A 27365-nucleotide genomic window follows, 5' to 3' on the forward strand; every position below is an offset into this window, starting at 1 on the left:
GGGTGACATCTCTGCCAGACTGTTGGCTTTCTATCTTTTTAACTTGACATTCGAAGCAACTCCAGCATCAAGCCTTCACGTGTGAACTCGCAGATGGCTATCGACTCCTGTGACATACCAAACTACAATTCCCAGAATTCCATGGCTTTGAGCCATGGCAGTTAAAGTAGTGTCCAACTGGATTATTTCTGCAGTGCAGATGCAGCCAAGACATGCTGTATCTACTAAAAAGTTTCAAGAGATACATGATGGATACTTTTATTGAAAGTCCCAACAGCAATGGAATTCTTTTCTAGCTGTACTCATTGCACGGAGTTTGACTAGCAAACCTAGTAACAGCTGAGTTAAGACTTTTCACACAGGCTTTGAAGTGACACTGGGTGGCCTCCAAGTCAGTGGTGAATCTGTTCAAGGTTCTAGTTTGAACTTCAAAGAAACAAACCAAAGTGCTCAACCTTATAACCAAAGTAGGTTAAGCACCTTGGATAGCTGTTTTAAACTTCTGTGTAAAATTTGCCCCACTGACTTGGAAGCCACCAGCTCCCACTGAAGTATTGTCAGAATCCAGTTAACCAGTGATGCAGATCACTCAGACACTATTTTAGGAGTGGACATCCCATGTTTATGCAGATTGTGGAAGTAGGAACTAAATGGTGTCTATATCCTTCCTTAGCTCATTGTAGATTTAAGTCACATATGCCATCATCCATAGCTCCATATCTGAGTGACTGTGGAGAAGAAAAATCCAAACCAAGGATCTTAGTCTCTTTCCTCTTGAACCCATTGACTTCTAGAATAAGTTTTTGTGAATAAAAATCAAAACCTTTGCTATTTAATCTGAAAATGTCAAGAAGGGCATAGTCCCAAAGATATAAGATGTGCTTTAAAACTCAGCAAAATCGTACACATATGTCTAATGAGCCTGTAACCTCTTGTCACCATTTAGTAGGAAAACCTCATTAATTCTTCACAAAGCCTTTAGAAGTCAGACTACAATAGGATTGTGTTAATGCTTCCTCCAGTTCTGCCGGCTGTCAAAAGTCTGCAGATGATTTAATTGCCTTTGACATTTTTACTTTTCTGTCCAGTTTAGTTTGTTTGCTTGCTTAAAAAAAAGAACCCGCTGTAGCAAATGTAAAAAAGGTCAAGCGGTATTTTTCTCCTCCACTGGATTATAAATTTAGAGAAATTAAGACATTGTATCAGCCATTTGATAGTGAAAATTATATAGTTTAAGAAATGTCAACTCTTGTTCTTTTTCTGTCATTTAAATGGATGTTTTGCATGGCTGCTACACTTGCTTCACAATCAGACATCTCTAGTCTAAGAGATCAGCTATAAGGCATTTTGCTGAATACCTCCACCACCCAGTCCAAGTGGTGTTCAGTTGTCACATGCATTTCTCCCACTTGCATATTGTATCAACAGTCAGAATTACCTGCTGCTTGATTGCATGCTTTAAAGCTATTTTAATTGTCTGCATATGAACGTCAGCCAGTTCTGACCAGAAATGCTGTTTCAATATATACAGTTGTTGCATGATTCTGTGGACAGGGTTTTTCAGAGCATCCCCCTCCACTGCCAAAACACATGCCTAGACTGATGTGTATAATTTACAGACAGATGTGGGTGTCTGTGAAGCTTAAGCTCTTTGAACTTCAACTTCTACTTGTTCTACTTGATTTCTACTTTTCTCCAGATCTCCATGTATCTGTGTGGCTTTCTTTTTGGTATCTACAGTCATTCTCCTGATACTTCCAATCTATGGGTTTAAATAATGACCTGATTCTTTTAGAGTTAACAGCTTGTTCTAATGGAGGTCCACATCAGATTGATAAGGGCATTTTTTTTCCACATGGGAATACTGATTTCTGTGCACATTCTTCAGTTAACATGTCTTCTGTGTGCATTTTAAAATATGAATGTTTCTCCTATTGTTTTTTCTTTCAAGTCCATTTTGTGCAAATTTTTCTGTGCTCTTTTCAAAATATGTATTTTAATGCATTTTGTGGTGTGAATTGTGCTGCAAGCTCACAGATTGTCTTTCAGACTGTATTTGGTTTGGGAGGTTTGCTTTGTCTCTTTCTAGGAAAGCAACAAGATCTCAACTGTCTTTCATACAATATTGCCTGTTAGGAGAGAATGAATGTGGGCTGTGACTTTAGATACTGGATTAAAAGGAACAGAGAAAAAGAATACAGTGCGATTTTTGGTATTGCCAAATTGTTCACAAAAGTACTCATCCAGTGTGGAAGACACTGGAGGAAGTTACCATGAAATCATATGTACCTACCCAAATAACACTTTGAGGAACAATCAAGCAAAATTCCTACCTCATGGTAGTTCAAGACTACCAGAAGGTAACTCCCCCTCCCTTTAAAATTTCATCTCTCATGTTCACAGATCTCACTCCCACAAATAGATGCTGTATCATTTCTTTCACTGATTACTGATAGTCCAAAAACATCATGCTGTCATAATGGGAATTCGACTGGCCACAGCTACACTACACATGTGGACAATTTTGTACAAATGGCAAATCCATGCAGTCTGAATCCAGGCCATGAGACTTTGGAGAAATGCCAAGGCATTCAGATGGAATCTATCAGCAAGACTGTGTCTTCCATTTGTTAATCACATTGGTCTAAATTCAGTTAGTAGCCCCAACTACAGCAGACCCAGACTATTGCAGCACTGCAGCATTAATGCAGTTTGACACTGCTTTAACTGCCATGGCTCCATCCTGTAGAATCTTGGGATTTATAGTTTGTTGTAGCACCAGAGTTCTCTGAAAGAGAAGGCTAAATATCTCACAAAATTACAGATCCAAGAATTCCATAGCACTGAGCTGTGGCAGTTAAAGCAGTGTCAAACTATAATTTCTGTGGTGCAGATGCAGCCTAAAATACAGAACAGCTAAAACAGTATCACACACTGTAAATGCAGCCCTAGTGAGTCAATGGGATGATATACCTCTAGATATGGCTACTAGTGGATCAGCCAAGCTGCCTATGTTTTTCGACTCAACTTGATGAGGTAGCTATGAACTTTTCTTGGGCTGTGGCTATGGGGATATCACAGTGAATTCCTGCACTTAAAAAAAAATCTGCTGCACCTCTTTTCACACAATTTGTGAATTTTCTTGGCAAGATTTACTATTCAGGGGAGAATTGCATAGCTTTTTTCTGTGGCTGAGAGAATGTGACCTCCCCAAGGTCACTCAGTGGGTTTCTATGGCTGAGTGGGGATTCAAACCATGATCTCCTGCAGTTCTAATCCAACACTCAAACCATTACAATTGGCTATTCATACATAATTACATTATTTATGTCACTAAAACGATTGATCGTTTGTGACCCACATAGACTTTTCTTCATGTATTAAAGCAATGATGGGGAATGTGTGCCCCTCAGATGTTCTTGAACTACAACTCCCAGGCACCCCAGCTACCATAGGCTCTATGGTACAAAAGTTGCAATACAGTCTGCCAGGCGGCTCGCCCATTTTATGTCATGGAAGGGGAAATGGTTTGTATTTCATGGAACAAAGGTAGCTATTGCATATTTGTGAGGTGTGGGAGAGACCAATGGTGCTTAATAGACTGTGCTTAACTTGGCATGTGTCAAGTTGCCCAATTCTGGTTTCTACATACAGTTTTGATGCCTGGGATTAGTTTTTCTCAGCATGGCTTTAGGCATTTTATCGTAGCTTGGTTTTTCAAACCTTAACTAAATGTGACTGGAATGCTTAGGACTTGCAGTGTCAGTTTGTCTGTCTCATTCACTTGTGCAAAAGGTCTGCCTCCAGATGTCATTCCTTGGAGATTGGGATATTGAGGAAAAGGTATATTACTGGAATTATTGCAGTAAACTGGCTGTGCTTGCAGCAGGAGAATGGTGCCAGCCTCTGCAGCTCCTGTCATGTCTTAATGTGTTAAATTCACTTCTTGACAATGGAGTGGAGAAACAACTGGTGAGCTGCCAGTGCAAGCCAGATGGTCACTGTGATCATTAGAATCATGTAGGCAGGAAAACCTCCAATAAGAAAAAAAAAGTGCTATTATGAGATTTACAAGCTTTGTGGTGATCATATTGCAAACAAATCTGCATGTGTAAAGAGGATATTTGTCATTTTAAAGGATAGCAGAGGGTCTGATTCTCCAGTATTTAATCTTCATTTTTCCCCTCTGTCTTTAGGTTCAACTAATCCACTATAACCATGAGTTGTATACAAATGTTACAGAAGCTGCAAAAAGTCCCAATGGCTTGGTGGTAGTTTCTATATTTATGAAAGTAAGTATAGAACAATTTCATGAATTTTGAATTTTATTCCCCTCAGAACAAATTAAGGGTATTAATGGCTCCCAGTGTTTAAATGCTTATAAAAATTAGTTGCTGTCTATGCTCAGATAGTGCTCAGGGCTTGGTGAATGTAATATCGTACCTTAAGACAGATTTTCCCAACCTGGCGCTCTCTGGATGTGGAAGTAGTAAACCAATACATCTGGAGGCCACTAGATTGAGGAAGGCTTCTTAAAATGAAAAGTAATCACTGTGGCTAACTCCTCAGTGTGAAACTCAATTACTGCAGAAATCCATTTCCACCCTTTAAAAAGTGCAGAAAGGGTATTTCTTATTTCTTATTTCTTTTTTGTAATTTGACAAATGCTCTTGCAACATTTGATGTTGCTGTTTTTTTCTTTTCCTCCTTTACCCACATTTCTCATGACATCCCCATCCTCTCCCCACTCTCTCCTTAAGAAATGGTTTTAAAATGAATTTTATGTTTTATGTACATTGCCTGAGTATCTGTGTGTGCAGGGGGGGGGGGGATGAAGGGGAGAGGTTACAGATGCTAGTAAGTACAAATGTATTATCCATAATGGCCTCAGTAAGAAATAAAACACTAAGCAACTACATAATCTTAGGGTGAAAACTGACAAGATATTTGAAGAGCATTTTGCTGTCTGGGTCCATTTATGTGTTCTGTGATGACTTCTAAGAAACCAATTTGAAATGTTTTTCAGTGTGGCTCAGTTTGAACTGGAGTAAAATTACTTATATGGGCCACTTATTGTTCAGCATCGATGACATCATCCATATATCTCCAACCCCATTTTCCAGTGCTTTTGGAGCCATTTTGCACCTGTTGTTTTCAATGTTAAGTAAGCTCCGGGATAAACATATATATAGTTTTGCATATGCATTTTGATTTTGAGCTTTTTTAAAATTCCATTCACCATAAGGGAGGCCAGCACAAAAAGAACAATGGTGTTAAAAAAAAGTTGGGTAACTGGTATGAAAATTGTAGAAGTCATTTCAAGAAATCCTTGCAACTTGCAAATTTGAAAAGCTTTTAAAATAAGAGTGAAGATTTTATCTTCTTGCACATGCAACAATTCAGCATTTTAAACATATTCATCTTTGCTGTTGCTTAGGCACCTTTTCTGTAATGACTTGGTGATCTGTTCAATGCATTATCTGTGCTGGAAACAAGTTATGATTAAGCCATTCTATCTATTCTAAAGTAAGATATTTTTTTTTTAAAGTATTCATTGATAGCGTATTGTGTTTTCTGTAAATCCAAGAATGAATTATCTTTCTGTCTGACCCATAAACACAAAACTGATTTGAAAATATATGTAGGCCAACATCCTGTTAGTGACATATACAAGCATTTATAGTGGCATATATAAGCCTATGTATGTTTGGCCATTAGAGACATGGATATTCTCTTATTCCCTCCATAATGATCAAAGCCCTCCTCCCCGACTCACTGTTAGCTGCTGCAGATCCTTTTCCCGCATAGCCATTCAGTGCCTATGGAGCATTGAGGGTGATTCTAGAAGTATCTACTAAAACCACATCCTCCACTGTGACCTTCAGAGGACATCAACTGATCTCAGTAGATGGTGTCATCAATCTCCAGCTGGCTATTGGGATATTTGCTTCTCCAATCCATACCCCACTCTCTACCAGAAATTGAATAGCTGTGGGGGCTGTAGCAGTCCAGTGGGGGCAAGGTGAGAGGCAAGACATTGTGTAGTTCTACCTGTGGAATTTTTATTCCACACTGTGCATTATAGGATCTTGTCCATAAGACCTCTGGCGGTGGCCCTGAGGATATTAGGTAGTCCTCCCTAGGACAAAATGGATTCTTCCTGAACCTTCCAGAAGTATATAGAAGTTTGCCCACCAATCAAGGAGTTCATATACATTTTTGCAATCAAAACAATACAATGGACTATATTCCTCATGTCACTTTTGACACTAGACATTTCACAGCAGACCTTTACTGGAAACCTGAGTTGTGTTCAGACAGCTAGAAAGGGTCAAACCTCCTTTTGATGACATTTTTTTCCTGGATGCCCCTCTTTCAACCATTCTTTTCCAATCATGTTTCTTAAAATTTTGTTTGCTATAGTTAGGGGGAAATTGCTGAGATTGGGTGGAATGAAAAAAAAAAAAAAAGAATGGGTGGACAAGGCTGTGAGCAAATAAATGCTCCTCCTAGCTATTGCAGTTTTTAGCTGGTTGACAACTGAGCCCAAATGCTCTGATCTGGAATTGTTGATAAAAAAAATAGCTGTAGATTACATTGCAGGTTGTAGATCGGGGTGGGTAATGCCACATGTCCTTGGGGCCCAAAAATACAGCCCTTGAAGCCCTCCTGAAGCCCATAGATCCCCAGAAATTATATTGCAATTTCTTTCCCAATTCTTTCAAGGGGCTGCAGCCGCCACCACCACCACCACCACCACCACCCCAACAACCAGATGGGGTTGTTGTTGTTGTTTTTAAAAAGGTCAAAAGAGAAGTGGCATGCCATAACCTCTGGTCATGTTAGTCAGAGGGGCACAGGAGCAAAAATGACCCTCACATCCTGTACAAGTCTAGACCACAAAAGTAAGGGCTATTCAATCACAGCCATTTATCTCAATAACTTAAAACATGCCATGTTTGCTTTTGGCTTTGCAGTAAGACTAAGCACTGCTTTTGTTCTTGTTCCTTAATATTTGAGGAGGCTGTTTCTCTTACTTGGAAAAACTTCATAGAACAATATTTATGTTCCACAGCAATAGAAGCTCAATAGCAGAAGTCTATTGATCAGCACTTGAAAATGAAATCAAGTCTGAAATGATATTCAGTCCTTTCCCTGCTCTTCTGCCAATAGCTATAATATGTTTCTGCCAAAAAAATAAAACAAAACAAGGAGCAAGAAGAGTCGAGAGTGATGGAAGATGGTAGTCAGGAATTGCTGCTCCATGAATTTTGAAGACCATCTTTGTGCAAGATGCAATTTTGTACTGAACGATTCCTCGAACGTATGGCTTATTGCTTTCTCATGTACTCCAAACCCAAGAGTCAAAATGTCAAGTGCTAATAAATTCCTATATAAAATTTATAGTCAGGTTCCAGTCATGCAGTGTGTTCCTTGAATCATGACCACAACATGAAAATTTAACCAAGCACTGATATAAGTAGAGACAGAGACCTGAGGAGAATACAATTTAAAAAGTAATCGTAGAGAAAGAAAGGGGGGGGGGGGAGATTGATAGATTGGCAAAGAACAAATCATTTCCAAAGTCAGAATATTGCAAACACAGAATCTAGAATCAAAATAAGAATGCAAGTCCATATACTGTTATTGTTTCATCTTTTTTTAAAAAAAAAAAAAAGCACTTTAACTCCAAGAAATTGTAGTTGCTTTTTTCTACATTTTGAGTGTAAAAGAATGCAGGAGGAGTGATACTACTCTACCTTTGTTGTGCTTAAGTGAAAAAACAAGCGTGACATGTGCAGAATTCTACAGCATGTGAACACTTTTCTAGAGGCTTGAAAATATGATACACACTCCTCCAACTTTCTTCAAAGAAACCAGAAAGACTCAATCCATCCACATCGCTGTCCTAACAAACCAGAATTGTAAGCCAATAGCAAACACTGGTTTACAATTCTAGCTTGTTAGAAGAGGAACAAGCCAGAAATTCCAGTTCAGATGTGACACTAAGCAAACCGTAGAATGAATCAGGAGCTTTCTCCATGCAAAGCATGCACTTTGTCATCTAACACAGAGAAGGATGCAGTATAGGGTGATTTCCATAGTGAGATGAGCATTGAATGAGCATCCAGTTCATAGGAAAATACCATTGCAAACATGATCTTGGAATACATGTCTGCGTGAGAGTAGTTTAATTTATCTTGGATGTGCATATTCAGTATGCCCTAAATTACAGAACACCCATTCATAACTTCTATGAATGTGTCCTAACACTACACAACAGATGTTAGATCATGGAGTGTATATGAACATACTAATTAATTAGCACCCAGTGGATAGTATCCTGTTATGTGGCTAGCATTCCATATAAATGTTGTTTGCACATGTGTCTGCCTTTTTTTTGGGGGGGGGGGTAGGGCATACAGGACTATCGCTTTTGAGCCCCATCCAAAACTTCCCCCACAGTAGCTGTTGAGTCCCAAAAGGAACCACTGTTGATGTCTATTGGTGGGAAGTGAAGGGAGGCAATGTCTTACCCACAATGTCTTACCTGAGCCAAGGCCAGCTGCTTCTTCCTTATCTGAATTGCCTCCTCCTTCCGTTCCCTAGAGTCTGACAGCTGCCAGGGGAGGGAAAGAACATGGAACTGCACTGTATCAATATACGTGGATCTAAGCAGACAGGTTAAGACAGCAAGCAGGAAGAGACAGAAGGGTAGGGGAACAGCTTCCAGAATGTGACTCAGCACACACCAATAGAAAGACAGAGGAGTTAGCTGCAGACTTGTTTAAATAAAGTTCCTTGATTTTTGTTATACAACATCTTACTGATAACCAGAACTACATGAAACATGGTGGCACCTGAAGCAGAGAAAGAGGAAACAAGAAGCATGGGCCTTTGCACCATGGATAGAGGCTTAAAACCTCCAACACTGCTGAATTTCACTGTAGTAGTCTTGTTCAGTCATAGAACCACTGGAAAGAAGAGTGTGGATTCTTATCTAAACTTGCCTTGGTAGGAGAAAAAGAAAGGGTAATGCTGTTATATTACGTGTTAGGAGAAAAAGGGAGAGATGTATGCATCTCTCTTGATTTGGGCAGTGGATGTAACCTGGAGGAGTTATTCAAGGCACTGTATGAATACTGTATACTGCAGAGTGATGAAGAAGATTTAGATTCCTAATTTACAGCATTAAGGGCTCTAACAGCAACTTTTGGGGTGATTACAGAGTCTCTTACCAGAGATAAAATAGTGTGTGAAACAAGGGATGAGCATCCCCAAGAGTGACTGCTGCAAGAAACAAATTTAACAGTAGATCGTTGCCTGATAAAGAGCAGGCCAACAGAACTTTCTAACAAACTAATCAGATTGTGAGCAATAGCTTCAGGTGCAGACTGTCCAATACTCAAGGCATTGCCATAAGGAGAGCATGCATATGTAAATAAACAACCAAGATACAATGCCAATGTTGTGGGAAACAACATGTAAAAAGAAAGATAAGATGCCCAGTTTATGGACAGCTGTGCAAAACATTTCCAGTGTAGGAGTGTGTAGAAAACCCAGAAACAGACAGTAAAAGTTGTGCAGGGGGACAGTGATGAATCTGGACATTGAAAGGGTGTCCTGACCCTGACTTTGGGATTGCCAAATCATTATGTTTATGTAATGGGAAAAACTGCTGCCAGTAATACCTACTTTGCCACATTTTTGTATATATGCTGTTGGACAACAAACCAACTCACTTTCAGCTGCATTGTAGGGCAAACTGCAATGTCTTGCCAGAGACGCTGGTTAACGAAAACTCAGACATTGAACCATGTTGCCAGGTGCTTATTAAATACAACAAGAGTATATTGAAACCAATTGGCAAATGTAGACTTAAGATTTGCATCCCAAAGACAGTATACTACACTGCTTAAACTTTGTTACTGCAAAGAGGGATGAATTGCTAATGGGGCTGCAACCATTCCTAGGGAGTAAAGCAGTGCATGCTATGGTGTTAATTCAAGTACAACATCAAAATACAGTGTATGCATTACAGACAAGTGAACAGAGCCACCTAACTTCATGGACAACTGAGAAGATACTGAAAGAATTTAGAGATGTTTTTCAGGAGAAGGGGCACCTTTAAGGGAATCTAAAACTTGAGATAGATATCACTGTGGAACCACTGAAGAATCTCAGAGAACGGGTACCTTTAGCATTATCAGAACCAGTCTACAAGCAAAAGACACAGTTGTGCCTGTAGATAATAGTACAGCATGGATCAGCAGCCTAGTTGTCATCTGTAAACTTTCAGGAAAGTTGTGCATATATATTGATCCTAACTCATTAAACACAGCACAGTAGCCATTACCCTCTCCTAGCCATTGAAGACGTAGTGTGTGAGCTATCCCAAGCTAAGGTTTTCTCCATATTTGAGGCAAGAATGGATTCTGTCACATATGGATGGACACAGAATCAAGCTAGCAGACCACCTTTGCAACTCCTTTTGGCAAGTATCACTGGCTGGGAATGCCAATGAGCTTCAATCTTATCCCACAAATTTTGAAACAGAGATTGAATCAGGAGCTAAAGAATGTTCCAGGCCTAAAAATCACTGCTGATAGCATGCTAATCATGGGGAAAGGAGATATAGGCATACTTCAGTTAAAAATGCCATCAACATAGGAGCTCCTTTTTACAAATTCTTTTTTTTTTTTACCACCCAGCCCCTCCTTCTCTCAATTATTATCTGATAAGAGAAAGGGGTGAGAAATATGCACACATATATGGAACAAAGTAATAAAGTATCTACAATTAATATGGAGAAAGACAAAAAAAAGTTACAGCCACATGAGGTGCCAAGAGGATCCTGGGAAAAGTGGGAGTAGATTTGGTCACATGGAAAGGGAAATACTACTGTATATCATAAGAGTAGACTACTATTCCAATTTTTGGGAGATAGGTCCATTGACAGACTCTAGATCTGAGACATTCATAGGAAAGCTCCTAAATACCCATTTAGACAGCTATGGGAGATATTGTATTATCTGATAACAGACCACAATTTGTGTCAAAATAATTCAGAACATTCCAGTACCAGTGGGAATTTGATTATAAGGCATCTTTCCCACCCATCAAAGTAATGGGAAAGTTAAATCAGTTGCCAAAAAAGCTATGAGAATTTTGACCAAAGCCAAGAAAGCAGGGACTGTTGCCTATCTAGCTTTTGTGGATTACAGCAATATCTCTTCACAAGGTTGGGATAGGAGTCCAAAGATTGATGAGCTGAAGGAGAAAGACCCTGTTACCAATAAAAGACCATTCATTTCACCCAGGTGAGCTGAGCTACCAGATCCAAAATCAAGACAGGCAAACTATTATAACAAATTAGCTACAGATGTGCCCAAAATACATGTAGATGAGGAAGAGAAGAACACACTAAGGAGTGGGAAAGAGCTGAATTCCAAAGGCAAGTGAGTCCATGATCATGTGAGGTAGTTGCTCAGCAGGAATAAGTTTTGAGGCGGAATCAAAGGCATTTACAGAGCAGCTATCAACCTTTAGCAGTATCGGAACCAACTGAACAGAGAGAACCAAGGCTACTACAGGAGCCAGGAAAGGATGCTAGTACAGCAGCTGACCCACAAGGCAGAGGGTCACCAGATTCTCCAGCACAAGTGAATGAGAGATTACCAAACTCACATTCATCTAAGTCTGGTATGGATGCCACAGGGCTTAATAAATCCCAGGAAAATAGAACACCTGTGGCAAAGCAGATTAAGGCCCGGTAGATACTGGCCTTACATGATGCCCTCGTCACGTGCTAGGGTTGTCTGGGGGCAGAACACCCACATGCCCTGCAACCCTTGCACGTGACTAGGGCATAACAATGGCGGCAGCCTGTTTACATGGGCACCACCATTGTTGAGCAACCACCACACTGCGTCCGCACAGCACCGTGCGGCGCTTGCATAACCAGTGCGCCAGTAGCGTACTGGTTATGCTGCAGCCATGGTATAGAAAAAACCCACTTTTTGCGGGTTCTTTTCCCACCGGCAGTAAGCCGCACAGTTTGTCTGCTGCAGCTTCCTGCCAGCAGGCCAATTCATGCAGAAAGCCCATCACCTAAAGGGTGATTTCACATAAATTACTTTAAACTTGCTCTAGAATGAAACATTATGACTTTTAAGAGTTTAAAATAATTTATTTTGTTAAAATTTTAAAAGGGAACATGTATCAATATATGTGGAACTTAGTAGGAAGGTTAAAACATCAGGCAGAAAAAGATATCCACAAACAGGAGGAAACAGCTGCCAGAAAGTGACAGCACACATCAGTAGGGAGACTGAGCTGGACAGAAAGAGACTGTTGACTGCAGACTTGTTTAAATAAAGGGGGATACAGATGGAGAGAAAGAAGCGCTGAGACGCCGCTCATTTCTGCCCCGCACAGAGGCCGCAGCAACCAAACTGGCCTCCGGGAGGTTCTTTTTATGGCGCGCACCAGGCGTCATTGGTGCCCTCATGCACAAAGATGACATCCTCGCAGCTCCACACCATTTGGACATGGTGCCATGTGTACGACATCATGACGGCCCTCATGTGGATGGGGGGACAAGCCATTATGGTGCAGTAGGGCTCAGGAGCATGTGGATGCTCCACTATCCCGAGCCCTAAAATCGGCCCCAGGTCAGCGCCAGTCCCTATCGGGCCAAAGTTCCTTTCTTTTACTTATATGACTCCTGCTTGAGTCTTCCTGATAGCTAGAAATACATAAAACATGCACAGACTGAGTGATCTAGGATCTCAGCCATTGTATACAACAGAACAATAGGATAACAAGATGATCATACAGACTGTAACCTAAAGCTCCAAGACTTTGGTTGATTTGTTTTTGTTTTGTATTGAAATGTAAGATCCTGAATGAAACACACTGGCAGAAATTTGACTGGAGTGCAGTTCTCTTTCCCAGAGCTGTAATATATGCTAATTATGTTGTTGTACCTTTATTCTCTCCCCTCCCCCCACTTTCCCTTCCACCCTAGAACAAACAGACTATGGCCTGTTACAGACTGCCAAAATAAAGCTGCTTCGGGTCTCTTTGGAGGTATGCTGTTTAAATGATGCATGGGTCCTATGAATCCGGAAGCTGCACCAAAGCTGCACTCCAGTGCTTAGGAATGGAGTGTGGCTTTGGCACAACCTCCGGACTCTTTATTTTGGCAGTCTGTAACAGGCCTATGTTCCCAAAATAAGATGTTTGTGGTGAATAGTTTTTAACAGTGAATTCTTTCCCTCACAGGTATCCGAATCATCAAATCCATTTTTAAACCGTATGCTTAACAGAGATACCATTACAAGAATAACGTATAAAAGTAAGTTTTCTAAATTCCACATGAAAATTGCTATAAAAGTGTCATGAGAACTTTATTCAGTTGGTATACCTCACAAAGAATGCTTGCGATGCTGTAAGTACGAGTCATAAAACTGTGTAGAAGCTTGTCCCCTGTACATAGGTATATTGAGTCATCCAATAAGAAAGAGTTCATAAGAGTTCATAAGAAGGTTGTTGACCTACTGGTCAGTTTTTAACTTGTATGTTTATTTGTTTGTTTTTTGTTCTGCTTTTTAAATATTGCATTGAATTTAATACTTTTTTAAGGAGGGGAGGGTACCAGGGATTTTATATGTTTTGTATTTTTAACTTTGTTAGCTGCCCCGATTGTTCTCAGAGGGGCGGGATACAAATAAATGTTGTTGTTGTTATTATTATTATTATTATTATTATTATTATTATTATTATAAATTCAGTGGTTTCCAGATGTTTTGAGGTGGCAGGAAATCAATGAAAGCATGTGTTTTATTTTTATCTAATTATTTTTCATATTAATACAAAATATTTTAGCCTAAACTCTTAAAAGTTGTTAACAATAATTATACCAACAATTAAAGTAAAATAGAAGATATCACTATAAAAATGATATCATGATAAAAATGGTGTCACCGAGTGCAGGGGGGGGGGACTTCTGGGAATGGGACTTCCAGTGGGGTTTCTGGCCGCATAGACTGCATGGGAGTGTGTGGGGCACAGAGGAGTGCACGTGGGGGTGGAGAAGCGCCCATGCAGGCCAGAGCTCACCACACACAAACAAGAACAGTGCACGAGGGGGGGGTGTATCATCACATGCATACAAGCACTGGAGCAGCATGCAAGGGTTAGGGTGGCATTCACATTGTACTGCACACATGCATGTGCATGGAGCAGCATGCACAGATGGTGCTGAGGGGTAGTTCAAGGGGGGCTGACCGGGTGTCATGCCCCTTCTGGGGTGTCACCCAGTGCAGTCCGCATGCACACACCCAGTGATGCTACTGGTCTAAAGTGCCCCCATTTAAGTACACACACAATCATTCTGGTTAGCTAATGCAAATTCCAGGTGTAACTTCCTGTGAACCCATGTTTGCCCTCAGGCTTTCTCAAAAGCATTTGTTTATTCAGTATACAGCCATCCCTTTGTATCTACAGATTCAACTATCCATGGCTTGAAAATATTCATCCTAAAAAATCCCAAAACCAAACCTTCATTTTGCCATTTTATATAAGGGACACCAGTTTATTATGCCATTGTGTATAATGGAACTTGAGCATCCATGGATTTTGGTATCCATGGAGGATTCTGGAATCAAACCCCAGCAGATACCAAGCACCTACTGTATATGGTTTGTGTCATACTTGTATTTATGTGACAATATAGTTTTGTGTGTTTTGTATGGAAACACCTTGAATCTTTTCTTTCTTTTGTGTATAAGAAATAGAAATCAGAATCAGCATGTATTTTGTGCCTAAGTGTCAAATACATCTTGGCTCAGATCTCATTTCAGACCAAGCTTTGGTAATCAAGAACATGCCATTATGCTTACACGATCCTTTGCAGAGGTGTTACTAGACATGACCCATTGATCAGGGTCTTGAATCTTCATGGATCCCTTTAGAGGGAGGCCTTCCAGAGGTCTACTTTGCTTCCAGCAATGATGCCACTGTTATTCAAAGAACCAAAGGTAGAGGTGGTGGTTTTCACCAACTATCAGTGTTACTTCAAATGTTGGTGGAAATTAGCTTTTGCAAGAGGCTTTGGTAACTTTTGGACCATTTGCACCAGTGTATACCAGCACTAACTGTGGAGGATTCCAGGTTTGGGGTTAATTACAAGTTTTATTTAGAAAAATACAGAGTGCAGTCACACACACAAGATAGCCATTCAGACAAACACAGCATACAGAGCTAACCAAATGGAAATACAGAAAGAGTATAGCAGAGTTTTTAGAGGTTTGCAATGAGATGAGAAGGCCATGAGAAGACCATAGAAAGGTGGAGGGGCTCTGACTGGGAGATCTGAGTGACTTAGAACACACACAGAGTGCAGAAGTCTATGGTGGCTGTGTGTCAGCTGTGTGCACAAAAGTTAGATTTTGAAACCAAACTAGCCCTACATGATGAGCTATCTAGCCAGGTAACAAAGGCTGAATGACTCACTGCAGGAATTGACAATGGGATTCCAGACAGTTGGTGGTTTAATATTGGTTGTATCTGGATATTCCTGAGATGGATGGATGGAGAAGTTTGGATGGGGACACAGTACGGGGTAGGCAGAGAGAAATTGGCTTACTGCTCTGGATATGAAGAGATCCTTTATTTCAGGTTTTGGAAGGAAATGTAGATTACATGGAAGAAGGAAGGAGCATTTAGATTTGATGGTTCTGTTTACATGGATGTACATATGCTTCAAGGAAACATTCCTTTTTCCTTGGAACCTGACCTCATCAACCTCTCAAAAACATGTTGTCTCCAGTAATTTATTTATTTATTTATTTATTTATTTATTTATTTATTTATATCCCACTCTTTTCCCAGGACTGGGACTCAGAGCAGCTTCACAGCAATTAAAAAACAAACAAACAAAAAGTACAATTAAAACATTTAAAAAATAAATAGATAAATGACATGCATTAAACAGAATGATTAAACTAGTCCAACATTCCTGCCTGTTCTTATAGTGATTCCTTAAATGCCTGTTTGAACAGGTAGGTCTTCACCTGCCGTCGGAAAGCCATCAAGGAGGGAGCTGTTCTTATCTCCCTGGGCAGGGAGTTCCAGAGTCTAAGGGCAGCTGCTGAGAAGGCCCTCTCTCGTGTCCCCACCAAACGTGTTTGTGAAGGTGTTGGGATGGAGAGAAGGGCTTCTCCAGAGGATCTCAGAGTCTGGGCAGGTTCATACCAGGAGAAACGGTCTGCCAAATAATGTGGACCTGAGCCATGTAGGGCTTTGTAGGATATAACCAGTACCTTGAATTGTGCCCGGGAACGAACTGGCAGCCAATGAAGCTGTTTCAACCGGGGAGTTGTATGGGCTCTGTAATCGGCGCCTGTTAACAGCCTGGCAGCAGCTCTTTGAACCAGTTGAATTTTCCGAACACTTTTCAAAGGCAGTCCTATGTAGAGCCCATTACAGTAGTCCAAACAGGATGTAACCAAGGCATGTACCACCATGGCCAGATCTGGCTTCTCAAGGAACGGGTGCAGTTGGCACACAAGTTTTAAATGTGTGAAAGCACTCCTGGCCACAGCAGAGACCTGGGCCTCCAAGTTTAAAGCTGAGTCCAAGATTACCCCCAAACTGCGAACCTGTGTCTTCAGGGGGAGTGTGACCCCATCTAACACAGGCTGGATCCCTATTCCCTGATCTGCCTTCCGACTGACCAGGAGCACCTCTATCTTGTCTGGATTAAGTTTCAACTTGTTTGCTCTCATCCAGTCCATTACTGAAGACAGGCACTGGTTTAGAACCAGGACTGCCTCCTTGGATTGAGGTGGGAAGGAGTAGTAGAGTTGAGTGTCATCTGCATATTGATGACATCGCACCCCAAAATTCCGGACAACCTCTCCCAGCGGTTTCATGTATATGTTAAACAGCATAGGGGACAACACAGAACCTTGAGGGACCCCACAGGTCAATGGCCAAGGGGTCGAACAGGAGTCCCCCAGTACCACCTTCTGAGTTCACCCCTCCAGGAAGGAACGGAGCCACTGTAGAACAGTACCTCCAAGCCCCATCCCAGAGAGGCGGTCTAGAAGGATACCATGATCGATGGTATCAAAAGCTGCTGTGAGGTCCAGAAGAACCAACAGGGACACACTCCCTCTGTCCAGTTCCCTGCGTAGGTCATCCACCAAGGCGATCAAGGCTGTCTCTGTTCCATAACCAGGTCTGAAACCAGATTGAAATGGATCTAGATAATCCATTTCGTCCAGAAACCCCTGGAGTTGAGAAGCCACCACATGTTCCAGAACCTTGCCCAGAAATGGTAGGTTAGACACTGGCCGATAGTTATTCATTATTGTGGGATCCAATGATGACTTTTTTAACAGAGGCCTCACAACAGCCTCCTTTAGGCAGGATGGAATTCTGCCTTGTTGTAGGGAGGCATTGATTACTTCCTTTACCCACTCAGTCATTCCCCCTCTGGCCTGTTTAATAAGCCAAGAAGGACAAGGGTCCAAGACACATGTGGTGGCTCCTATCTTTCCAAGGATTCTGTCCACATCATCAGGCTGCACAAGTTGAAAAGTATCCATTAACACTGGACCTGTAGGAGCCAAGGTAACATCCACTGACATTGTATTCATTGTAGCATCCAATTTGGACCGAATCTGAATGATTTTATCTGCAAAATGCTGAGCAAATTCTTCACAGTGAGCCTTTGAGTGGTCTGCATTTTCTACTAGAGGGTGAGTGTGTAAAAGACCCTTGACCACTCGGAACAGCTCTGCTGACCGGCTCCTTGCAGATGCAATGCTGGTAGCAAAAAATAATTTCTTTGCTGCCCACATTGCCAAAGAGTAGGCTTTCAAATAGGATCTAGCCCGTATTCGATCAGATTCACTCCGAGTCTTTCGCCAACGTCGCTCTAGTCTCCTTCTCATTCGCTTCATCAACATCACATCCCTAGAGAACCAGGGGGCTGGTTTGACTCCACTCCATGAGAGGGGACGTTCAGGAGTGATTGTGTTCACCACTCTGGCCATTTCCCCATTCCAAAGGCTGGCTAGGGTTTCAACAGAATCACCTGCCAAGGTGATAGGAAACTCCCCAAGAGCCCTCAGGAATCCATCTGGATCCATCAGCCTCCTGGGGCGGACCATCCTAATCGGTCCCCTACCCCTGGAGAGGTTCTGAGTCCCAGTAAGTCTAAACCTGACCAGATAATGATCTGTCCATGATAATGGAACTGTGGAGAGTTCCACCACACCAAGATCATCATCATCCCACCCAGCACAAAAAACAAGGTCCAGGGTGTGCCCAGCAGCACGAGTAGGGTCAGATACTACTTGGGATAGACCCATGGTTGTCATGGAGTCCATGAAGTCCTGAGCCACTCCTGAAAGGGAAGTCCCAGCATGGATGTTGAAGTCCCCTAGCACTAATAGACATGGAGATTCCAATACCAACCCCGAGACCACTCCGGTCAGTTCAGGAAGGGAGACTGTTATGCAGCGGGGTGGGCGGTACACCAACAGAATCCCTATTCTGTCTCGGCTACCCAATTTTAAATAAACACATTCAAAACCCGTAGATTGTGTGAGGGGGCATCTGGTCAGGGGGATGGAATCACGATATACAACTGCAACTCCAACCTCCTCGCCCTCCAGATCTTGCCTGATGTTGCACAGAGAAATCAGGTGGGCAAAGCTGAGGTAGATTAACTCCTCCATCCTCATCTAACCAGGTCTCTGTTATACATGCTAGGTCAGCTTGTTCTTCCAGGATCAGGTCCTGAATGGAAGCTGTTTTACCATTCACTGACCTGGCATTGAGCAGCAGTAGCTTCAACCCAGGGAGACTGTCATCAAGGCTATACAGACTATTTAGACTGGGAGACACCTTGGGGACCACAAGCACCCTCTTGAGCTCCCCTCTTCCTTGGTGTTTTAATTGTCTCCTCTCTCCATATCTACCTCTGCCTTGAATGACTCCAATGGCTGCTCCCTGACTCTGTATATCCCTTCCTCCCTCAGGAAAAAACATGCTTCCTATTGAATTGACAGGAACAGGAAAAGAAAAACAAACAAAAAAGGACAGGTAGCAAAATAAATTGGGATGTGGTCTGGTGAGTCTCCTGTAGAAATCCCAGCCTTATACCTCAGCAGGCAAGGCAACTGTGCTGGATGAAACAGTGCCTGCTGAGTCAAGGCCCAGTCCTGAAAGAGCTCAGTCCAGAAAGGGAAGCAGCAGTCCAGGCAGCAGGAACAGAAGCTTCTTCTCCCAAGAGCCTCCAGATAGAACCTGTGGGCCTCTGTCTCTTCCCAGATGTTGTCTCCTTCCTAGATGTTATCAGGGAAGGCTTGCTCTTCTCTCTGTGTGTTACCACAAGGTATGAGGGATCTAATATAGATGTTGCTGGACAGGGAAGCGTCCCTGGAGAGAAGTGGCAGTTGGTTTCAGTGCCTCTTAGTCCCTTGGGGCTCAGATGTCGGCGTGGTCTCCCTCTTACTGGGTGACCCTGGAGAGAAATGGCAGTTGGTTTCAGTGCCTCTTAGTCCCTTGGGGCTCAGATGTTGGCGTGTTCTCCCTCTTACTGGCTCTTCTCTCCCTCAGAGAGATGAAATGAAGTATCAAAATATGAGGATCCCAAAATACAGCACAGGGTATGTAGGGGTGCTTAACTCCAGGTACTGAAGTCCAAACAGCCTTCATTTTTGAGACTAGCAATTGTTGCAATTTCTAGTTCCCCACCCCCACCCCCATGCACACCATCTAAGAAGCCAGTGAGTGCTGCCCTTTTGATACTGTGCACAGTTGCATTTGACCAACAGGAGTGTGGGAGAAAAGAGAAAGGAGGAGCAAGTGAAGCCAGCAGCCAGGATGTAAAGCCATAAGCCATTCTAGGTCTTGACTTGTGTGGCCTTCATCAGACAGTGGATGGTCCCCAACAAAACAGTCAAGTTGGCTGGTTTTCTTACCTTCCCATCAGCTTAGCCGCATGGAAATCTCAGAAAAACTGAACTCATCTTGTATTCCTCATAATTTAATGGATCCATGGAATGAATGGCTGTGCAGTGGAGAACTCTCCTTTTAAAGAAGAGTACCTTCTAATGTGTACATAATATCTTCAGTCAAATACAAATTTGCTTCTGTTGACTTTTGTGTTTTTTTAAACTGTCATTTTATATTTCAAAGATGCACTGTCATTCTAAAACTTTACTATACTAATTGCACTCTAACATATTATAAAGAACTTGTAAACTCTGGTAGGATGTCACTTCATCACAACTGAAGTAGTGCACACTACAGGCTGGCCAACAGGTCCTCCATAGGTTCCTACAGTTGATGTCATAGTCATGTATCCAGCTATATGAAACTAACTGGATTCTTCTCATCACTTCCAGCCAGTAATGACCATGTTGGGCAGGCTAGAGCAGGCAAAAGGTGGGTTTGGTGGATTTTGCTCATTGTGCAGTCAGTGAGAATAAGGCCTCTCTTAGCCAGTTTATCACATCTCCTTTCTGTTTCACAGCCAGCACACACCACATTCCCAAACTCCCCCTACCATCCATACGATTATCCATCCACCCCTAGGGAACAATTTTATTTCCTATATAATGACTATACCGTAGCCAACGTAAATTCATATTGTGGCAATATGTTTATGAGACCTCACCAAAAGGCAGAAATGTTCAAGAGTTTGAGATCTCTAGATCTCTTCATCAGGCAAGATGTTGCAAACAGATGCGGGGGAAGTAGATGGGGGAATATAGGGAAAGATGTGAGTCCTGTTTCCTGCCTGTTATCTTGAGATGTAACGAGGAAAGGTCTGCATACTCTTAAATGAGGTTCATCAGGTGGTATGATTGTACCAAGTCTCATTCTAACATCAGAGAAAGAAAGAAAGAAAGAAAGAAAGAAAGAAAGAAAGAAAGAAAGATCTTCATTCTAAAATTACAAAAATCCATTGTAAATTCAAAACTGCCTTAATTTTGTGCATAGTTCACATATTTCCTTTGCCAATGGAAACAGGTTGCAACTATGTAGTCTTTATCTTGACAAAGCTAGAAATAAATTTGAAAGGCTTAGATTAAGGGGGTCAATGGAAGCCAAATGGAGCTAGGTTTACTGTATAGTTGAACGTGATGAATTCTCAGAGCATAAAATTCCAGTTTTAGTTGGAGGAAGATTTCTTCCCCCAGAGTACAGTTGTACTGCTGAATCAGTTAATTTGGTATGTGCTAAAGGCATGTGAAAAAGCAAAGGTAGCTGTGTTGGCCATAAGAAAAATTCCAAAATTCAAAGTGTGGTAAGTGTTTCCTACCTCTCAAATGGGGCTAATCAGGTGGTGGGGTGGTATTAGGTCTCCCTGGAATGGAAACCTGTGTGAGAGGAAGAGACAAGGAATGAGCATTTTGGTATGTGCTCCTCATCACCAAACCAGACTTGGTGGGACATCTCATTGAGTTTACACACTGGGGGTGGGGGCAACACATTTCAGAGCATACACAATTGTTATGTGCCATTCACAGATGGATGATACTGTGGAGCTTAATAGTGTGACAAACATTAGCAGGTATTAGCTAATACATAAAATAGAGATGGAATATAATCTTTGCCATCGGTGCCTTTGTCATCAGTGCCTTCATTCTCTTTCATAGCTGACTAACAAAAGGATTGAACAAGATCTTTGGTGGTATAAGGAGGTCTAGCACCCCAGTTGATGTCAAATAGCAGCAACGTGGTGGGGACAGGATCTGTGTCTATAACATGACATGACAGAATCTGTGGGAAATGAGAATAATGCTATTCTGGTAGCATAAATGGAACCAGCCCCGATCAATGTCACTATCAGCAGAGCCAACCAGAAGGTCTGCCCAATTATTATTAGGATTCATTGGTATATATCCAAACAGTGGGGACTCTGGTATCTAATTTGGAGCATTTGCAAAAATGAATTAACAGCAAGCACTAAATTTGGGATGCTCCTTGTAACACATTGAAAAGCCTGAAATTTTACTACAGAAAGAATGTGTGAGCCCTCCCTACCATAAACTGGAATATCAGTCAGGCCCACAATCAAACTAAATCAATTATGTTTATAGGTTTGTGAATCAACATATGCTTATACTTGAAGGATGTCTATTAATAAATATTTGAGGATCAATGTTATTACATTTCAGTCAGTTCCATCTTTCACTTGAAGGGTGAACATCTCATCTTGGTGGCATATGGGGAGGAGTGGCAAATTACATTAGAACAAGCAATCTCCTTGGGCATTTATCCATAATAAATCACTCTAGGGAGAAACAGCTCTTTCAGAGAGAGAAGTGGGGAGAGGTAGCAGCAACTTGTGAACAGGGGGTGGGGTGATGATAGGAAGGGGGTAAAATGGTGGCAAAGAAGGGGACAGGGTGAAACCTGTCCTCTCTCCTCAGGTGGTAGAACATCCTGCAGATCACAGTCATGCAAAAGAGTTACAATGCAAAAGTTTTGTCTGATAAAATTATGAAAGAACAGAAATAAAGATATGAGCCAAGCACTGCAATGGGTAGCGTATGGTCAAGTTATTAGAATTAGAGTGTCAGCATTAGAATGCAATGAGAGTTGTCAAAGACAGGGCTGCAGTACATAAGAATTACTTTTCTGCAGTAAAACTATTGATTAGAAGCATTTTCAGGACAAAAAGGGAATACAAAGAAGTTATTGAAAGTAATTTTGCAGTTGTCCTGGGTGATAGATTATATTGTCATTGCTAGCGGGGAGTCTAATTTTGCTTCATATATCAGAAGGGATTCTGTGCTGCTTTTAAACAGTTAGATTTTGAAAACTTACACTTAAGACACTCCATTTGTACTGGCAGTACTTAGTTTCATTTCTGTGAAAATCAGAAGAGCCACTTGCTTAACTAGGGTAAAGAGTGTGAAATAGCTTCAAAATCAGGAGAAGTTAATAAAATTATTGAAGCAGTGGTTCTAAAAGCATCACAAGAGACACAGCACTGAAGATGGATCTGGCAAATTCTAACGGTCAAGCACCCTCTTGGAATTTCAAAATGGGTTTTAGATTAGTGGGGTTTTTTCCCTTTTGTTAGCAATTCCACACAAACTCTACCCTCCCCACAAAAGAAGTGAATTTATTGAAATAGCCGAGAAAATAGTAGGCACTGTATTGATCATTCTAGGGTCATTGTTTCAGGATTCAGCTTTTCAAAAGGAGGACATGAAGATTGTAGCTTTATCTTTTTAAGTATCTCTGCAGCATTTCCATGAGAAACTCATTTGATCTTACATGAACCAATACATGTCAGCTAAAGCTTAGTGTTTCAAGCTCTCTTCACACAACTGAGCTTCTAATCCTATGAGCCATGAATGGAGATTTCTAACTCATAGGCTTAGATAACATCCTGTGTAAATTCTTCATCTGGCCTGCAAGCTACTTCACCATACCTTTCGCTGAATCCCAGATGGGAAAAGCTCTTATCACATATCAAACTGTGTATTTTAAAATGTGGGATGGCAATCCTGTTCAATAGTTATAAGCTCATAATCACACTGAGAAAAACAGATGCAGTAGGACCCCAAGGGTCCGTCCAGCTGCCCATTCTCAATGCACCCTGTGAGCAGGAGAGCACTGCAGATGTCATTTCCCAGTACTCCAATCTGCAGCACTTCAGATGGGATGCTGGCAGGTTGAAAAGGTAGGTTTTTCAATGGTCCAAAACACACTGCAGAAATAATCCCATTTGAGACCACTTTAACTGCCCTGGTTCTGTGCTAGGGAATCTTGGGGATTGTAGTTTATAGCGGCTTCTATATTTCTGTTGATGCAGACTAGAATTGCATTAGTCTTTTTAGCTGCTGTATCACGCTGTTGACTCATGTTCAATTTGCGGACTACTCCTAGATCCGTTTCACATGTAGTCTTGTTAAGCCAGGTGTTCCCCATCCTGTATCTATGCAGTTCATTTTTTCTGCCTAAGTGCAGCACCTTACATTTCTCCCTGTTGAAGTTCATTTTGGTAGATTTGACCTAGCTTTCTAATCTAATTCAGGTCATTTTTAATTTTGATCCTCTCCTCTGTGGTATTAAGATGGTATCTCTCCTCTGAATGAATGTCTTAGGGTGGTAACAGAGTGAAACTTAATCCAGATAAGACAGAGGTACTCACTATAGGGACCCCTGGATGGGGTCACACTTCCCCTAAAGGACTATGTCCGCAGCTTGGGGGTACTCCTCGACTAATCCCTCCAGTTATCAGCTGAGATAGATGCGACAGCCAAGAGTGCCTGTTATCAGTTTTGGCTGATACACCAGCTGTGACCCTTCCTAGAACCGGGGGAAATGGTACTACATGCATTGGTAACCTCTCAACTCGCCTTCTGCAATGCATTGTACATGGGGCTACCCTTGTACCTAGTTTAGAAACTTCAGTTAGTTCAAAATATGGCAGCCAGGTTAGTCACTAGAAAATCTAGAGGCGACCACTTAACACCTATATTAAAATTGCTTCATTGGCTGCCAATAAGTTTCCAGGTGCAGTGCAAGGTTGTTGTTACCTGCCTCGATCCCCAAAACGGAAGAGGCGGGATATAAATAAATATTTCATTAATTCATTCAAGGTGTTGGTCATAACCTTTAAAGACCTTCATGGCTTGAGTCCAGCTTACTTAAGGGAGTACCTTCTTCCACACGATCCACCCCACACACTCAGGTCCTCTGGGATGAATCTACTGCAGCCAAGAAAGACCAGGTTGGCTGCAGTCACCCAGAGGGCCTTCTTGGCTGCTGCTCCTAAATTATGGAATGACTTGCTGGAAGAGATCTGTCATATTACCACTCTTGATGCCTTTAAGAAGGCTATTAAGACAGACCTCTTCTGTCAGGCCTTCCCAGACTGATCTTCCCGCTCATTGATGTAGTTCGCCCCTGTTCTCCCCAAATGTCCCTCTTCTGCCTGCCTATTTTAAAATTTTAAATTTTAAATTTTAATTTACTTATTTTAAGTTTATCTATTTTAAATATTTAATGAATTTAAATAGGAATTTGATTATTGTATTTTAGTTAAGAAATAAGGGATGGAATTTTAGTTTGTATACATTAAGGTATGTTTAGGTATTTTAAGTATTTGGTTATGTAAATTATTTATGTATTTGTTTATGTAATTTTGTAAACTGTCTTGATCCTTTGGAAAAGCAGTATATAAATAAGATTATTATTATTATTATTATTATTATTATTATTATTATTATTATTAGCTACTCCTCCTGGTCACTTCTCTCCAAGATGAAGAGGAGCCATTGCTGAGTACCCTTAGTCAACCAGTTACAAATCCACGTAACAGTTGCCTTGTCTAGCCCACATTTCACTAGCTTGTTTGCAAGAATATCATGGGGGACCTTGTCAAAGGCCTTACTGAAATCAAGATATACTATATCCACATCATTCCCTTCATCTGTCTAGCTAGTAATTTTATCAAATAATTAAAAAAAAAATCAGATTAGTCTGGCATGACTTGTTTTTGGGAAACCCATGTTGACTTTTTTCTGGTTATGGCATTGCCTTCTAAATGTTCACAGACTCTCTGTTTAATGAGCTGCTCTAGAATCTTTCCTGGTATTGATATGCCAGACTAACTGGATGATAATTGTTGGGATCCTCTTTTTTTTTCCCCTTTTTGAAAATGGGGACAACGTTTGCCCTCCTCCAGTCTGCTGGGACTTTTTCTGTTCTTCAGGAGTTCTCAAAGATTATTGCCAATGGCTCCAATATTACATTTGCCAGGTTTTTTTTAATAACCTTGGATGTTGTTCATCTGGACCCAGAGACCATTTAGATTGACCAGATATTCCTGTACAGTGTGCTTTCTCTTTATGTGGGGATCCGTTCCATATCCCTCCGCATAAGGGGAAATCTGCGTGTGCTGGAGCCCCATTAGATGTAATGGGGCTCACGCCCGTGGCATACACTAGCACAGCAACATATGCACGCCACAGGCGCATGCCACATTGCTGCTTCTGGGGGGCGCGAGAGGCTTTTCGGGCACACTGTACTACCTCTTTACTTAGTCTTTGCTGTGTTTTCACTATTGTATCTTCTGCTCCATTTTCCTCAAGTTGAGCACCCTTTTCCTTTAGTAGGAAGACTGAAGCAAAGAAGGTGTTGAGTAGTTTTGCCTTTTCTCTGTCCCCTGTTAGCATTTTGCTCTCTTCTCCACACAGTGGCCCTACCATTTCCTTCTTCTTTCTTTTGCTATAGACATACTCAAAAAAGCCCTTTTTATTGTTCTTTACCTCTCTAGCAAGGCTGAGCTCATTCTGTGCTTTTGCTTTTCTGACTTTTCACCTACATGTGCTACTATTTTGAATTCTTCTTTGCTGATATCTCCCTTTTCCCATTTCTTATACATCTCCCATTTAAAACCTAGCTCAGCTGAAAGTTCTTTAGTCATCCCTCCTAGTTTCTTGAGACACCTCCCATTTTTCTTCCTCATTGGAGCTGTTTGAAAATGTGCCTTCAGTATCTCCCTTTTGAGAAACTCCCATCCTGAACTCCCTTCTCTTTTAGTATTCCTGACCATAGGATCACCCCCAGTCTTCCTAAGTTTACTGAAATCATCTCTCCTAAAGATGATTCAGGATCTTGGCCATGGTATATGAATCCAGCAACAATGTATTTTGAAGCATGTGTATCAACATAGAGTCTGATGGGCTGTATCTCTCTGTACACTTGATAGCAAACCCATATTTGCTGCTCCATTCTGTTGCATTGTCTTCCATTTGCAGCATCTACCGAAATGTGGATGAAACTCCAACATACACTACAACTCTTTTCCCACAAAGCAGGTCTGATTATGGTAGAGCTACCTTTATTGTCATAAATCCTACAAAGTTTATAATACCAGAAGGAATCTCATACTTTAGACATTTTGCTTTGTAGTCAACATATTTTTTACAGAGTGTGCATATTTACTAGATGAGAATTATTAGCTGCAATTGTGCTGCTCATTAATAGGATTTATCTATTCTTCATCTATTCTATAAGAAAAACAGCCAAAGGGTTCTCTACAATGGTGGAAGTGTGTGGCTTATTCATGAGAGCTAAGGGAATATCATTCATGATTATTTTAAATGTAAAGCCTAAAATGTTCAAGATTTGTTCATCTTATTTTATACTATACATTTGAATTCAGAAGACCCAAAGATATAATATAGCTTTCATCACAAATATTTTGGATAGTAGAAGTTCTAGTTTACACTTCCAAGGAATGAAATTTAAATATCATAACATTTTTAGAGTTGGTTGAAGAATTGAATATTTGTGAACCAAAGTGCACAAAC

The 27365-nt window shown here is 41.2% G+C and overlaps 1 protein-coding gene and 1 pseudogene across 1 annotated transcript in view; one reads left to right on the plus strand and one right to left on the minus strand.

Moving 5' to 3' along the window:
* Positions 1–27365, plus strand: part of CA10 (carbonic anhydrase 10 (inactive)) — a 442916-nt gene that overhangs the window by 393513 nt on the left and 22038 nt on the right. Inside the window, exons 5-6 of the mRNA XM_089478517.1 lie at positions 4197–4292; positions 13288–13360. Of these exons, the coding sequence (XP_089334643.1) occupies positions 4197–4292; positions 13288–13360 (169 nt within the window). The remainder of the gene's footprint in view (positions 1–4196; positions 4293–13287; positions 13361–27365) is intronic.
* On the minus strand, positions 16034–18404 carry LOC149322488 (uncharacterized; annotated as a pseudogene).

Source organism: Sceloporus occidentalis, unplaced genomic scaffold (assembly GCF_023333645.1).
Source record: "Sceloporus occidentalis isolate IW3139 unplaced genomic scaffold, rSceOcc1.0.p SCAF_1, whole genome shotgun sequence".
Taxonomy (NCBI): Eukaryota; Metazoa; Chordata; class Lepidosauria; order Squamata; family Phrynosomatidae; genus Sceloporus; species Sceloporus occidentalis.